This window comes from Meriones unguiculatus, chromosome 20 (assembly GCF_030254825.1).
Source record: "Meriones unguiculatus strain TT.TT164.6M chromosome 20, Bangor_MerUng_6.1, whole genome shotgun sequence".
In the NCBI taxonomy this organism is placed as follows: Eukaryota; Metazoa; Chordata; class Mammalia; order Rodentia; family Muridae; genus Meriones; species Meriones unguiculatus.
The window spans coordinates 27,213,239-27,230,293 of record NC_083367.1 but is presented as its reverse complement, the minus strand read 5'-3'; the positions used below and the strand labels follow the sequence as shown (position 1 = coordinate 27,230,293).

At 37.8% G+C, this 17,055-nt stretch overlaps 1 protein-coding gene across 1 annotated transcript in view; it reads left to right on the top strand.

The window, feature by feature from the left end:
- The window catches only part of Lama2 (laminin subunit alpha 2), a 591,463-nt gene that overhangs the window by 494,450 nt on the left and 79,958 nt on the right, over positions 1-17,055 (top strand). Inside the window, exon 41 of the mRNA XM_060373445.1 lies at positions 6,805-6,907. Coding sequence (XP_060229428.1) covers positions 6,805-6,907 — 103 coding nt within the window. The remainder of the gene's footprint in view (positions 1-6,804; positions 6,908-17,055) is intronic.

Below are 17,055 nucleotides of genomic sequence, written 5' to 3'. Positions count from 1 at the left end.
GGACAGCCTGTCTTTCAAACCTGGGTATTGGCAGATCGCTTGTAACTGACAGTTGTATGCCATCAGCTGTTTAATATTGTAAAGATTGTCTGAAAACATTATGGCCTTTTTTTTAAATTCCTCTACATTTTATAAATTCAAACCTTCCAATTCCATGGGCCTATTACAATGGCCAACCTAGGGCTCCTTTCCTCCTCTAACTGCTCACTTTGGTGTCTTTTGTTATGGCATTGGTAACACTCACTGACTCTGAGACTGCTAACGGCACCAATTATTCATGTCTTATTACCCCAGTCTGCCTTTAAAAGTCATGGAAATATTGTGTCTAACAGTTTTACTTCATGGTATGTCTTCATACTCCACAAGCCTATAGAACAGAAATACTTGGTCACCAATCATTGCATCAAAATCCCCTGCCTTTCTGCTGTTACTGGAACTGTTTATTTATTTATTTTTTTATCAGTTACATTTTATTAACTCTGTATCCTAGCCGTGTCCCGATCCCTCATTCCCTCCCTGTCCCTCCCTCCCTCCCTCATCTCCACCGTGCCCCTTTCCAAGTCCACTGATAGGGGGGACCTCCTCCCCATTCATCTGATCCTGTTTTATCAGGTATCTTCAGGACTGGCTGCAAAGCCCTCCTCTGTGGCCTAACAGGACTGCTCCTCCCTTTGGGGATGGGGAGACCAAAGAGCCAGTCATTGAGTTCCTGTTTTTACTGTAGCTCCTGTATGCCTTCACACATCACTTATCTCCTAATTTGTCAGTAGGAAATAGTAAACTACAGCCCCAAAGAAATCTCCAGCTTTCTAAAATTCAAAAAATATAAGATTATTAGAACAAAAAGGTATAAGATATTTTAAAAGGCAAAAGTTGAGGAAGAAACAAAGTAAAACGTGCTGGCAGTGAGGAAGTCAGCCAGGAAGAAGAAGCATTTGTTAAAGACAGAGGTTCAACAGCCATTGGAGGATCGAAACATGATAACTGTCCAGCCAGAGTGATCATCTACAATGCTAGCAATAAAAGATGTGATATCACCCTATCTTCTGCAGAAGGGAAAATAATTTCAGAATATATTTAAGTTATGCTGTGTAAATCCAACAACATTATTGAAACGAACTTTTTTTCTTTTTACAAATTACAAACTGTTAAAAATCACCCACAAATACAAATAATTAAAATAGTTTTATATTCATGAAAAAAATCATATTTGTAGTTTAAAACCACACAGATACACACACGCATACACATACACATTTGCCTGCACATACACCATTGCAGCCCAGTATTACTCTTACACAAATACCAGCCAAAGCCATTAAATAAAAACAAAAGTAGAGACTGATTTTCTTCCTGAAAGCATGTGTAAAAATTCCTGACAAAATTAAAACATATCAAATCTAGCTATTCATTAAAATATATATATATATAATATATCAAACAATTCAGAAACAAAATAGATATACATTTGAAAATCAATAGGTTTTAAAAATATTACATAAATAATATCAGCTATCTCTGTGACAGCAGGAGAAGTGACAGGGTTTGAGGCCATTTCTTAAAAACATCCTCAGTGTACTGTGACTCAGATAACTTTCCTACCTACTAGCCATGAAGGTCTCTGGTACAAGAGAAAACCCTCCCACTAGCATCATACTTCAGAGCAAAATCTTTCAAAGTTTTCTTCTTAGTTCAGGAAAAGGGGGAGAAAGTCTGCTTTCATCATTTTCATTCAACACTGTACTGCAGACGGCAGAGAGCTCAACAGGCATTAAAACAGAAAAAAAAAAAAGTCACCCACACTGGGAGCTTGTGTTCATTGTGGTGTGTAAGTGGTAGTCATTGCAGTCTATTAAAACTCTTTCTCCAACCAAGGAACATGTATGGAGGTAACCTAGAACCCCCACCCCCACCCCCCGGATGTAGCCCATGGCAGCTCAGTATCCAAGTAGGTTCCCTAGAAAGGGGAACAGGGACTATTTCTGATGTGAACTCAGTGGCTGGCTCTTTGATCTCCCCCCCCTTCCCTGAGGAGGGAGCAGCCTTGCTAGGCCACAGAGGAGGACTTTGCAGTCAGTTCTGAAGAGACCTGATAAACTAGGGTCAGATGGAAGGGGAGGAGGATCTTCCCTATCAGTGGACTTGGAAAGGGGCAGGGAGGGAGAGAATGAGGGAGGGGGGTAAGGCTGGGATACAAAGTAAATAACCTGTGATTAATATGAAAAATTAAAATTATTAAAAAAATACTAAAACTGATAAATTGATCACAGTTAAAGGGTATGACAAACAAAATCAATCATTTGTAGATTCTGCCAAAAAGGAATTGGAAGTTGGAGTTTAAAATGGACAACAGCATCCATCAATAGTTAAGATAGGAACAAATTTTATAAAAGCTCAAAATACCCAGACACTGAATGTTCTTGAAATAAAGAAAAGCCGGAGTAAAGAGATATGCAATGTCTATAGATTAGAAAATCCAATATTCTTATGCTGACAATCTTAGACACATTGGAATATATATCAAAAGAAATCCTAATAAAACCTGGCTAGCATTTATGCTTTAGAAACTGAAACATTTGTAGTAGAGTTTACTGGGAATAAGAGAATACAATAATAGAGTTGCTTTATTAGACTTCAAGGCTTTCTACAAAGCTGTGATGTATAGACAAGGTAGTGTTTGTCACTCACAAGTAGGTTATTAACAGGTACATCAAGACAAAAATATCTTATACTGTATTCCAAAAGTATCCTCCCAACATCATTAGACCTACAGATAAATTATAAAAATATGAAAACACTGAAAAAATGAAAGAACTATTTATGATCTTAGATGAAGATTTTTGGAATACCTGATACGTAACAAGGGAAAATGATAAACAAACTTCATCAAAATTCATTGATGATGTCCTTAATAAATTAATTTTAATAAAATAAAAATTTGAATCCCAAAATAGTAAATTCAACTACAAAATTATGTATCTGATCAATGACTAATAACAAGGATATGTTAATATCCTTCAAAACTGAAGAATAAATAACTCAATAAAAAATTAAACAAAAGATTTAAACATTATGCATATCTATAATCCCAGTGCTTAGGACAAAGGGAAAGAAAGATGAGGAGTTCAGTCTTGGATTAATAGTAATTTCTAGACCATCCTGGGCTACAAGGGACCTTGCCTCCAAAGCAAACAACAAAAGATTTAAACAGGTTCTTCACCAAAGAAAATGACAATATGAATAAGCATATGAAAAGATGCTTGCTAGGTGAGTCAACAAAAATTAGAATTGAAGGGAAAATGCCAGCATTAGAATATCAAAGTTTTCAAAACGGTGAGAATGTATTGGAAAGAATGTATAGAAATAGAACATCCTATCAACTGGATTTTTTTTTTCAGTTTTTTGAGACAAGGTTTCTCTGTGTAGCCTTGGCTCCTTGGCTGTCCTGGACTTGCTTTGTAGACCAGGATGGCTGGCCTCACACTCACAGAGATTCACCTGCCTCTGCTTCCCTGGTGCTGCTCAGCAGGAATTTTAAACAGTTTATATGCTTTGTTGCTCCACTGGTAATTTCTTAAAATCTCATCCCTATACCTGCATGTATTCCAGTCTTTCTATTTACTCCTAGGGCAATTAAAAACACATGTTAATACAATACATTATGCAAGAATGCTCAAAGAAGTCTATTTAGAATACCCAAGGCTGGAAAAAAAAAAAACAGGTGATAAATGAAGAAATGGCTTGAGGCAATCCATGTAGTGAAACTGCCCACTAGTTGCAAACAAATATTGATACACAACACAGAGGAATACATAAACACATTCAGATGGAAGAAGCTGGATAAAACAAGAGGCTATGCTAAATTATTAAATGTGTAGAAGACTGTGAGATACAAATATAAGGTTCAAGATAAGATGAATGTCTAGAAATGAAGGGAAGATATGAATGGGGGAAACAGGAAGAGAATAAGAAGAAACAATTTTGTGTTCCCGACTTTTACTGTAGTGGCATCAAGGTTGCATATGTCACAATGTGAAGCTTACCTCAGCCTGTACGGAAGCACCTGCGTTCAATGCTGAGAAACCACATTAAATAAATACTTAGCCAAACATATTTGCTTGTATTCCCAAGGTGAGGAAGCAGAGACAAACTCATTCCTAACCCGAACAGGGAGTTCAAAGCCAGTAGGAGACTATATCCCAAAGAAAAATGGTGGCAGGACTTTGGAATGACACCTATGACACAAGAGATTGTACTTCTGCCTTCAACATGCACTCTCTCTCTCTCTGTTTATCTCTATCTCTGTCTATCTCTTTGTCTCTGTCTCTCTGTTTCTCTTTCTCTTTCTCTCTGAGCCTGAGGGTATAGAAAGGGTACATTCTTATTTTTCTCTGTATTCGTTTTTTTTTCTAAGCTTTCTGTAGTTTATGAATGACTCATGTTATCCCCATGATTCAGGATCGTTGATATCAACCTAAGGTATCTCTCTACAATAATGTTCTGCTCTGCCAAGAACTACTCTACCACCAACATTTTACTGCTCTCCAAATTGTCTTCCAACCAAGTACTAACAAGCTCTCAACCCTGCTTAGCTTCTGAGATTAGACCAGACAGGGTGCGTCCAGGGAAGTATGGCCATAGACCCTCTCCAGTTGTTTTGGATTCCTAACCTTTAGAAATGTTCTCTCTGCTTAGCCTTCTTGTCTTGTTCTTCACTGTCAAATGGATTGTCAGCTGTCACTTCTGTTGTTTTCTTGTCTTCTTAGATAATTGTTAAGAGGCTTTTTGTAATATCCTATCTTTAATCTGTTTTGATTCAGAAAGCTTAGAATCATGCAAATAATGATATGTACATAGTAATAAATATAGACCTGGCTGCATAACCTGAGGCTTGTCTTCTTTTAGTAAATTACATAGAATTTATGTCATTCAGTTTACTGTTGTTATTTTAGTTTTGTATTTTTTTAATGTAGGCAAGGCTGATGTGCAGCTCACGAACCTCCCTCCCTCTACTCTTCACTTCAGCACATCCTATCTGCTGTGCCACTTTAACTCACTTATTTTTCTCTTTTTATGGTTATTTACTAATTTTCAAGTTATCATAGAAAGTAATTGGATTCAGTGTGGCATGTTCACATTTACTCTCTTCTTATTTGTCTTCTGTTTCACTGTCCCATTCTTTTCCCCTCCTCTTGCTGGTCCCTTTCTTCCCCCAGTAATCCAACTTTCTCTCTCCTGCCGTACACCTTTCAGTGCCCTCTGTATTTCCTTACCCTCTTCTTCTCTAAAGATCTTTCATTTTCTGTTATTGTCTTCTCTCTAGTTTTATATCACACACAAAATATCTATATATTATATTATAATATAATATGTATATGTATGTATGTATATATATTGAGATCCAGGTTCCACATATGAGAGAAAACATGTTATATTTGTCTTTCAGAGTCTGACTAATTTCACTTATTATATTGATTTCCAGGGCCATTGATTTTTCTTACAAATTTCATGATCTCATTTTTCTTTATAGCTACAGAAAATACCAATGTATGTGTGTGTAACATTATCTTTATTCTAAGTACAATTCACTTTTACACTTACTTTTTCTCCCAGGATAAATGATGCTGAAGTGCTGTTACCATATCATTTCCTAAAATAAAATCTGAGTCTAAGAACCCCTTCTTTCCAGGAAATCCACAGAATTCTAGCCTGAGGTTGTCTTTTCGGTGTACCTTTCCCCTTTTTATTGATGTTTATGTTTTTATAATATCCTTCAGCACATATCATATTATTGTATCCTTGACCTGCTCAATCAAGCAGATCAATAAATTGATCATGCTCAATCAAGTACTTAAATAAAAACTTGAATTAAAACTTTTAAAAAAGTTGACCACAACGCTACCACATTCTGTCATCTTTCCTAGTTTCGTGCTGAAACAGCAACTGAAAAATAGTGTTCATTAGAGTGCTGCACGTCTCTGAAGAGCGCCATGTCTAGATAAGCCAAATTCAGACCTCTCAATTTAACTTTATGCAGTTAACATTCTTCAACGTTTGTTCTCTGAAATATTTTCCCATTTAAAATGTACATGTAGGATCCTATTTGCTTTATCTCTGGGTATGTATGCATTATGCAATGGTTTATAAAAGGCAAACACTATTTAAATGGATAACCAGACAAGAAGTTAAGCGATCCTTTTCCAGTTCTATTATCTTTATGTCACTAGGTTATACCTAAGCCTGAACTAATATATCTTTGTAAGAGATCCTAGTGGTTCTCAGATTTTCCATTACAAGTTCAGGATTTGCAATGGTACTTGGGGATGTGTTTAGAAAGACATTGGTGTTTATGCCCATTTCAAGCTTTAGAATGTAGGAGGGGCTTTTCTGATCACTCCGGAAATATAAAATATGATGAGAGGTAAAGTCATTGTATGGCTTTAGTTCTTATTTTACTTCACTTCTGTAGCCCTTGATGATACAGAGCTTTCATTCACAGAATCAACATTCCACTTTGTGTCTTTAATATTATAGTAACACATTTTCCTGATTTGTCCTTTTCATCTCTGGGGTCCTGAACACCTCACCAGCCCACTTTCTCTACTTACCTGAAACAGTAAAGTACAAAGAAGTCTGCTCCAGACTATCTCAACCCATAGTAAACAGCTCTCAGACATCAAATATCCACTGAAAATGTGCACCTCTGAATCCATGATGCTTAAAGCGCACTGTGTATGTGCTGCCTTCAATGGCCCACGACTCACTCTGTGGTTTAATGTGGGACAACTCTTCTTCTATTCACAGGCAACAAGACCTCAGGGCTTACTAAAGGAAGATGCCAAAGGCTCCCTTCAGAAAAGCTTCAGGATCCTTAATGAAGCCAAGAAGTTAGCAAATGATGTGAAAGGTTAGTGTGGCCATTGTTAATTGTTTCTATTATGATAAGGTTAATAGCATTATAATGGGAGGATACCACACCACACTTTAAGAAATGAAATTGTGAGCCATGACATACATCTGTGTCCCAAGTGACCTTTCTCACAAGCCTGACAACACTTAGTCTTCAACTTTCACCAAGCAACATTCCATAATTTTAACTTAGTTTCTACAGTATTGTTCCTCCTAGCTAAAACAAATCTTCAGCGTGATAAATCTTTACACTGCCAAACTCCATTTGTTACTCTAGATATGGTTTTAGAAAAAAGGTTCAGATTAAAAAATGAGCTAGGAGTGTGTGGCGTATAAGTCTTTGTGAAATCTTCAGTTGTGTTAATAGGTTCTGAAATCTTTAAATATTTACAAAATAGTCGCGTATTTTCTTCCTAATTGAAGACAGAAAATAATGTCTACTGTGATATGTTTTTAATGTTTGTAAGTATGGTTGCTGTTGATGTAAGCTATTGTGTTTTTCATCTCATTCGAGTATCACCTGTCTCTCAGTACTTTTTCCTGTTTCTCTAGTCTCATCCCTTAGCGTTATCTGGCTTGTATCTACCTCCCAAATGTACACACGAACCCTCACGCATGCTGTCATTCCGTGGTACCATGTGTGTGTAATGGTATTCCATGTCCTAAAATTTGCTCATTCTCCTGAGTTTTCTTCATCGAGAGACCTTCTAACAGGGCATCACGTTTTGCAAGCAGCACCGTGGATGCTGGAGGGAGAAAAGGCAAGAGAACCAGACGTCTGGGGACATGACTACTGTGGAGAACTCACCTACTGTACACAAAATCCTAGGTTCTTCACTCACTCACTCACTCACTCAATCAGTAATTAAATGACTGTGAGACTCTGCAAGAAAAAAATAAAAAGCAATCCTCGCTGAGAAATCTTCTCTAGGAAACAATGGAATATCTAATTCACACTTAACCTGCCTGTGCAGTCTCTCTCAGAGACCTGTCAAACCCCTGCTGTTACGGACTTTATATCCTTCAGGAAAGGAATAGGGTCTATTTAATGTTGAACTTATACTGTATAACGTAGTGCCTAGTTCAAATTATAAAGTAATTAGCTATTTTACGTAAAAAAACAAGTTATAAGTGAATGACAACAGATTTTTAAATTAAATTTTCCTTGTCTTAGAAAACACAGTTTGAAACAGTTTAGATTTGGCATGCTTTAAAGCAAAATATCTTTGACTTCCTTAGCAACAAAATTAAGAGAGCCACTGGAAGAGAGAGAGAGAGAAAGAGAGAGAGCCACGTCTGTTACAACTATCACTTTGATACCAAAATGCTTTGGACTCTGCATTACACGAGTTTCCAGTTACATAATTCTGTGGTAGGTCCACTCCAGCCAGAAGGACAATAAAGAACCTGGGTCTGTTTTCTTATTGAACAAGTAGAATGTGATTGAAATTCTTTGCAGCCACTCATTTCTACCTAATGCCCATGCCAGAAGCTAGAGTTTTACTCAGGGCAGTCGAGTTAACAGAACTGTACAAACACAGAGCCAGACTCTGTCTTTTTAAAAACATTTATGTATTATTCTTCATGAATCCTTTTTGTATTACTTTTGATGTTATGAAACTGGAGGTGACTAGGGAGGCAGCTGAGCTGGTGGAGCTCTTGCCTATTGAACCTGAGGCCCTGGACTCAGTCCCTAGACCCATGTACTGAGCCTGGCAGTGTGGACCTGTCTTCTCGGCATTGGAGAGGTAGGAGGATCAGAAGTTCAAAGTCATCCTTGACTACATAGTAACTTTGAGGCCAGTCTGGACATAATAAGAATGTGAGATACCCCCTCCCCCAATTCTCTCTCTCTTTCACGCTCGCTCTCTCATATATTCATTTTATGACAATGCTTCTGTTTTGAGTATTGAGTTTCAGGATGCTAATTCAGATTTAATTCCTGAACTGATTGCTCAACATACCTTGCTTTATTTCCAACCCTGCCCTTGCCTTTGTTTCCCCAAATCCTAATCCTACATATAAAAACACACAATTCCATTTTGTTTCATTTAGAAAATCTGAAGGCTTGGGTGGCAGAAAGGGTTGGGAGATAGAAATGTTCATTAGTTTAAATGTCTTTTTTTGTACTTCAGGTAGTACATTATTTAAAGTAATGAAAACCCACAAACTACTCAAGTCATAATTCCCTCAGAACACCAAGCCAAGGCCATGATGGAGATGGGAATGTTTTCTTGCTACGTTATGACATTCTTCTGATTTGTGGCCAATTACACGGGTTATAAAATAGCTGTTAATCAGGGAAATGCCATATATTACCACGAGGAACTGCTGAAATAGGCCCTGCAGAGCAAAACTCTTGACAGCAGCTATTAAAATAGAGATTTAGTCATTTCTCTCTCTGTGGCGCCTGGAGTTAGAAGGAATAAAAATGGTGGGGCCAGCACGCCCTCCATATTTCTAATTTGTTGCTTGTTCAAGTCAGTACAGCTTGGTTTGTTCCTGTAGTCTGGCCACAAATGACTTACTGCTGCTCCCTGCCATTTTTATGCTGTCCTTGCCTTGAGGGAGTCTGAACTTGCCAGAAGCAATTTGTTTTGCTTTTTAATTTTTGAATATACATCTGTTAAAAGTAAATTTGCCCTTTGCACATGCTGGAGCTCTGGAGGCAGTCAACAGTGCACCAGCTGAATGTCTGTGGAGACAAACATCATTTTGTTGATGGATTTGAGATGAGGGACAAACTGGTGATTGAAAGGGTCAGAAGATGAATGAAGGCCACCAGGTGAATACTGCTTCATAGAGGAACAAGAAGTTTTGTCAATAAAATAGTCAGTTGGGGTTCTCACAGAATATGTACAGGGAAAAGAATGAAGTAGTTTATGGTGCGGAAACCATGTGAATGCTAAGATTTTATGTACCTCCTCTCATTGGAGTCACTTTTCAATTTTATTCACTTCCTAATTTGGCTCTAATATTTAGCTTTACCCCAGGTGGGTGAAATTATTTAATTACGCAGGAAAATAAATAATTTCTTTGTAAACTGGAGATTACTGACAGGAAATAAAAGGATTATTCTAAGCTCAAGAATAATAAATATATGGCTATAATAATAATAAACCCAAGAATTCCTAGATATACAGTACTGTGTAATATATGGAAAAGGGCAAAACTATAAGCCCATCATTTCACATTTACCACACCAGTCAATAACTTCTTTCTGTGCTATGATGCAGGAAGTACTCAGCATGCAGTCCACAAGACTGTATCAGAAAAATGTTGAGACAATGGACGTGGCACATTCGCGATGCTTATAGTTGTGGTTCTATTATTAATTTATATCAGAAAAGATTTTGTGTTATTATACCATCTATGTCCCTGTTAACAAATAGGAATACCATGACACTGTTATATATGACATAAGAGAAGGAGCAAATCAGTAGCAACACAGAGGCATTAGCAATGGGAATGATCTTCACTGACAGTGTGGCTTGCCTGCTCAGTCTCTGCCTCATTTGTCGGCAAACATTCATGACGTTCATTAGTGCCATCTCAGGCAGAGACAGGGTGTTCATAATACGCCAGGCACCCAGCCTGCAAAGTACCTGGACTTCGTTCTGCATCCAAAGCCAGAATGTAGGATTCTGGGAGGTGGAAAGGAATTCGCCAATGAGTTCAGACACAGTGGAGATAAACACAATGTCTTCAACTTCCTGATGACTCAACAGATGGTGGGGCTTGTATGAAACCAGAGACCTGTCCTATTTAAAGGCTTTCAAATTCAGTTCTCTCGCCAGCTGAAACAAGTCTACAGGCTCTCAGTCAGTAATCCAAAATGGGTCTCAAGTCTCATCATTTAGTTTTATTCATCTAGCAGCAGAATGAACTACACATCTCCACATCTTAAACATCTAGAGAACCTATCACCCGGCATGTACTTCTCCCCTCCTGTCAGAAGGCGTCTGCTATGACCCTCCGTTGGGAAGAAGAACACAGCAGTTGTAGCTAACATTTACTAGGGGCCTGTCAATCACTGTACTTATTTCTAGAAGACCTAATTCGGATGCCTTCTGTTTCATCAACGAGTGCTTTGTAAATGATGTAAAATGTACAAATGTTAATATAAATGTACTTCCAAATTTATACGAGATCAAAATAACCTAAGAAACTACAGTAAAAGCCTAATATTTAAAAGCAAAAAAAAAAAAAAAATGTTTTCATCTTGGGGAAGAATGAGCAATCCACAAACCAGACAACATGCTGATGTGATTCCTTCCATGTTCTGAACTTGGTTCAGGAAGCATTGTGATACAGGGGTGCTCTGCCATGCAGAGGACTGTCCTCAACTTTTCCTCTGAGTTATCACAATTGACTGATGACACAGCAAATACACATCTTGAAGGTCCCGTATATCTGAGGAATTATAAAAATTATATACTGTAGATAATCATATATTTGTGTGATGTATGTATGCTTTATATATAATGCATGAGTTATAAATTAATATATATAATTCAGTGCATTTTAAATGACACCTGGTATCAGTTTTGGTAAAAACAACTTCTGGTAAGATCAATGTGGCTAATATGCACTGCTCTCTTAAAATTATCTTCTAGATAGGTAAGGAAAGAAAGTTTTGAAAAAATGAAGAAAAAAGATTCATTGCTTTAGTTAAAGAAGGCGAAATCTTTTCAGGTTGCATTAAATCTCTAAAGGAAGAGCAGACTTTTAAATGTTTGTGCTAAGTTCTCCAACCATAATTTCAATTCTGAAGTTCACATTATTAAAAACGATGTTATAGAGCCCTTCCTCTCATATGATAGGTGTGTTGCCTAGTGTGCATGAGACACTGTGTTCAACTCCCAACAGAGAAGATAATAGTTATTGTTATAAATAATAAATAAATAATCAAGAGCAACATAAAATGTTTGCATTGGCTTAACTAAAGAATTGGCTGTTCTAAAAGAAGGTAAATGTGTAGACATAGAAGAGAGCAAGACCTTATGAATTAATGATGATGTGTAGAAAGAATCTATACTTGGAAATCTCAATAAATAATTATATGTGTATATTTGGCTATATTAAAAAGTATATTCCAGGAGGAACAGCTACAAAGGCTTTGAAGAAAATGACTTTAGGGAGGTAGAAGTCAAGACGCTGGGTTGCTACATTTATTTAAAGTCTTTTGATATTATTGAGTTTTGAAACCTTATTCATTGTTTTAAAAAAATAATCACTTAATATTTGAAATAAATCAAAACAAAGCAGTCTGAGTCAGAAGGGCCTATTGTTTCTGTTGTTTTAGTCACTAACTAAACAAATGTAGTCAACTAAGCAAATGATGAGATGAATCTGTTTTTATAAGGAACCGTTTTCCTAACTCTTTGCCCAAACAAGTTGAGCTCTCTCCTAAATAATTCAGATTTCGGCTACTCCCCCATATTATCCATACATTCCATGTCAAAGAACAAAATGAAATTCAAAGAACCTGTGCTGCCTTGAGCCCTAGAGCAGGTTTAGAGGACTCATGGCACTGTCCATGGAACATGGGAAACCTGAGGAGGCACTGATGCCTGTACAAGCTGTTTCCGACCCTGTCCAGTGAGCCTCTTTGGCTAAGACCATATGCTATAGATCTGAATCACGGTGCTTGCAACAAAGGCAGTTGGGCTGGCAGGCACATTCTCACTATGGGCTGATGGGCGGTTTCACTGTTCTCCACGTTATCAGCTCTGTCTTATTCCAGCTCATGCCTGGAACATGGTCACCCATGAGGGGACGGGGAGAGAAATAGAAAGAGAGAGAGTACTTGAGGCTTGGCAGATACAGCCATCAGAAAAAAGACCAAGAAAGATGTTCTGTTCCTGGATGATGTTGTTCTTCCCAAAGGGAAAAGAAGACCTCTACATTCAGCTTGTGTCTTCCTCTTGTTCTCCAAAAGTTAGATGATGTGCATAAGGGTTTTGTTCCACCATAGGTGATGCTGCTTCCTCCACCATGCTGTAATTCAGGCTGGAGTACACTCATTCTTTGTCATATCCTGGCTGTGGTTCTACTAGGCCTCACATAACTTCCTCTTCAAGCCAACACCTTTCTCTTCCTTGCTGCTTGCATGTCTTCCATCTCAGAATCTGTCCTTCACTGAGACCAACTACTGCTTACCCGGCACTATTACAAAAGCTATAAAATGCTCACCTTGCTTCACGATGTTCCAGAAATTACTAAGTAATAAATGAACATTGTCAGAATGGATAATTAAGAAGAAGCCAGAGTCAAATAGCTAAAATATCAAAATCTGAATATAGTGTATGTGTTAATTTTAGATTTTTAAATTAAATTTTTATTTTTTACATTAATTACATTTTATTTGCTTTGTGTCCCAGCTGTAACCATCTCCCTCAATCCTTCCCAATCCCACCTTCCCTCCCTCATCTTCTCCATGCCCCTCTCCACGTCCATTGATAGGGGAGGTCCTCCTCCCCTTCCATCTGACCCTAGCTTATCAGGTCTCATCAGGATTTTATATGCATTGTTTTATTTTCTAGTACAGAAAGCAAAGGATCAAGATAATAATCTTGACATATAATTTGAAGAGTATCAGCAAAAATATTCTTCACTTACTCTTTCTCCTGAAAATAAATGGGCAGAATTTTTAGCTATCCTTTGCTATGAGAATGCAGAAAATAGTATAAACCCAATGCTGCCCTTTAAATTAATGACTTTTTTGTTACCATACCTGAATACCCTGTTTGTTAGACAAATTAAATATTTTGTTGTTTATAAAAAATTAAATCATCATGAAGGTAAGAAATGAAATATTTACAGTTCCGTTTTCTTAACTGAATAAGATACCCTGGTTCTCAGTGACAGAGTAACCCTTTAATCCCAGGGAATCCACAGAGATGATGTCCTTATTGTCAGACTAGATTTATTTTAAAAAGAAGGCTTTGGAACCCTATCCAATAACTTTATTTTAATATTGGCAATGAGAACAGCACAAGTGTTAAAGGAGAGATGAGCTGTGATTGACAGAAGAAAATTCAATTACTTCAAAAGTATAGTTGAGAGCTAAAGTCAAAAAATAGTAATATATTGCTGATATAAATGGTCACATTGAGGTTGTAGAGATGTGACTTGCAGGGCTAGTTTTTGCTTTGTTTTCTGTAATATCAGGTCTTTGGCCTGCATCATAAAGTGAGGCACCTTAAACAAGATCATGTGATTGTATTAGCATGATCTGCACTATAGTCATATTTCTGTGTGGATTATGATGGTGGTTTAATCGCACTGCCTATAAATGCTTCGTGTGCATTGGAATGTGTCCAGAGCAGAACTAGCTCAGCGGTCTCTGTCTTCCTTCCCTTTGCATTTCTTCCAAAAAAAGATGAGTGGAGGACAGGATGATGGTTCTTCTTCAGCTGTTTGCTTTGGCAAAGGTCTTACAACAACCCTATACACAGCCATGGGAGAGGCAGGTACAGCCAGGTTAGAGCAGGTTGGCTCCTTTATGAGGATCATCTTCTCCCCTGACTTGCTCACTCTGGGTACTGTTAATTATGAAAATAACATTCCTAGGGTTAGCAAGTAATACCAAGATGCAGCTCTCCCTAGCATTTAAATATATTTTTTTTTAAAAAAAATTAAGGAACAGCAATATATGCACAGGAAAACATTTATCTAATGCAACCAGATACAAAATATGAAGTTTTAGTTTCCTGTTTTTGAAACTACCAATTACTGCCCCATTGAATCCTAGTTTCTATTATAGGTACAGCCAGCATTTTAGTATATTCTTTCCTACCTAGTTCCTTACCTCTGACCTACCAAATTATTGCATATATATATATATATATATATATATATGTAATCATATATGTGGTGTTTGCCTTAGCTACATTTCTAAGTAACTAAGAAAAGTTGCTGTGATAAGACACCAGTGCACTGTAGAGAAGAAAGAGTGTGTCTGGCACTTATGGTTCCAGAGGCCCATGCCAATGGGGAGCATATCAGCAGGCAGCATAGTGCTGGAGCAGTACCTGAGACCCCACAACATGAGACACCACCATCCCGCACGGAGTGGGAGACTCTAAGAAGGGAGTGCACTTTTGAAACCTCAAAGCCTACCCCCTACTGCACCTTCTCCAACAAAGCCACACCTCCCGATCCTTCTCAAACAGTTCTACCAGAGGAGGAAGAAGCACTCACATGCAGGTGCCTATGGGGTCACTCTCATCCAGACCACCACAGTGTACTTACTTATTCGTGGAAAAGCTTTAAGGATCATTATATACCCACACATATTCATATAATCCCTTTTTAAAGGTTGTATCTCCCATTGTATGGACATGCTATATTGATGTGAAAAAAAATATACTAGTAACTGAATTACTTAACATTTTCTTCTTTTTTTTTTCTATGACAAGATCTAATGTGTATCCTAGATGATATACATTAGCACACTTTTAAAGCTTTTGTTCTGTGTAACTCTACTTTTGGCTACTTTATTGGGTTTATTTATCTACTTTCCTTCACTACCCATATCCTTTCCAAACCCACAACACTAGGTAGGAGAGAAAAAAGGTCAGTGGGGAAAGGGAGCATCAATATTGTTAGACTACTTCCTGCTGATTAGGGGTGCTGAGTTCCTGGGTCAAATCTGATCTTTAACATCAGGCTATCTCCAACCAAACATCCAGCAAACATCAACAAACAGCAACCAGCAACAGGAGCAAACAGCAATCAGCAACAGCATCAGCAGCTGCCAGACCTCCTCTCCAGCTCTAGCCTTACAGACTCCCTGAAGCATCCCCAGGATTCCAAATGTAAGCTGTCTCCAGCTTGCAAAACCACGCCCCTGCTAGAGAAGGAGACAAATCACAGCTGCTGGAGTCTATCAGAAGCAGCCCTGTATTTCACACTTGGGATTTAACCAAAAACTATTTGCATAGCATTCACGTGTTTAAAAAAGTAAAACGAAATTCTCACTAGAGTTCTGTATATCTTATACCTATTTACCTACAATTTCTTACCTCAACCCCTTAAGTGCTGAGGTTTCAGGCTTGTGCCACATCCATAATAATAGGGAAAGTTTCACAGGAGAACTGCTGATCCTCCCTAGGGCTGGAGATGAAGCTCAGTGGCAGAGCACTTGCTTAGCATATGTAAGGTACTAATTCAGTCCCAAGCACTGAAAAGAGAATTGCCAAACCAAATTCATGTTCATCAAAAATTCTGATACATTTATTAAATGCTGTTAGAAAAGCAGCGTTGCTCACCATTTTTCACAGCCAGCGTTCTTTGGGAACACTGGAGATTATTAGACGTTTCTCTTACTTTGTGTTAGTAACTTGAGAATTTCATGCTATGTATTTTCATCATATTCACCTGCTCAGATCCATTCCCCTTTTCTCTATCTACCAAATTGTGTAGCCTCATATTTTTAAAACCCATCAAATCTGGTTTTTTTTTTTTTTTTTTTTGGCCATATACACTTGGTTGCCCTATTAGGAGCCACACCCTGAAAGAAAATTGTCTTTTCATCTCCCAAAGTTGCCAATAGCTCCACAGCTAAGGGTGAGACTTTGTGTTCACCTCCCCTTTCCAAGCTGGGATTTCATCTGGCTTGAGCTTGTGCAGTTCTGGCACATGTTACCACAAACACTGTGAGCTTGTATGTGCAACTTCTAGGTTCTGCATGACTCCAAGAAAACCCTTTAGCTCTTATCATCTTTTTAGTCCTTCTTCCTCAGTGACCCTTGACCCTTGGATCTTGGGAGGATGGGTGTAATATAGATATCCTTGTGTTCTACACCCTCTTATTCTCTGTACCTTGACTAGTTATGGATCTTTGTTTTAATTACCATTCATTACAAAAAAAAAGCTGGAGAAGCTTATGACAAGGACTAAGAGATACACTAATCTATGGGTATGACAGTTAGGTCATTAGTACCCAGTTGAATGTTATCTCCATTTAGTAAAATGATAATGATAGATGCTCTCCTATGTCTTTTGCTCTGTCCAGCCAAAACTTCTTTCTTTCAATAATGGTACCTGCTATGAGTTTCATGTTGTAGAATGAAGTGGGCCTTAAATCCAAGCATGTACTGATTGGTTACCGCCATGACATTTGTACCACTATTGCACTGG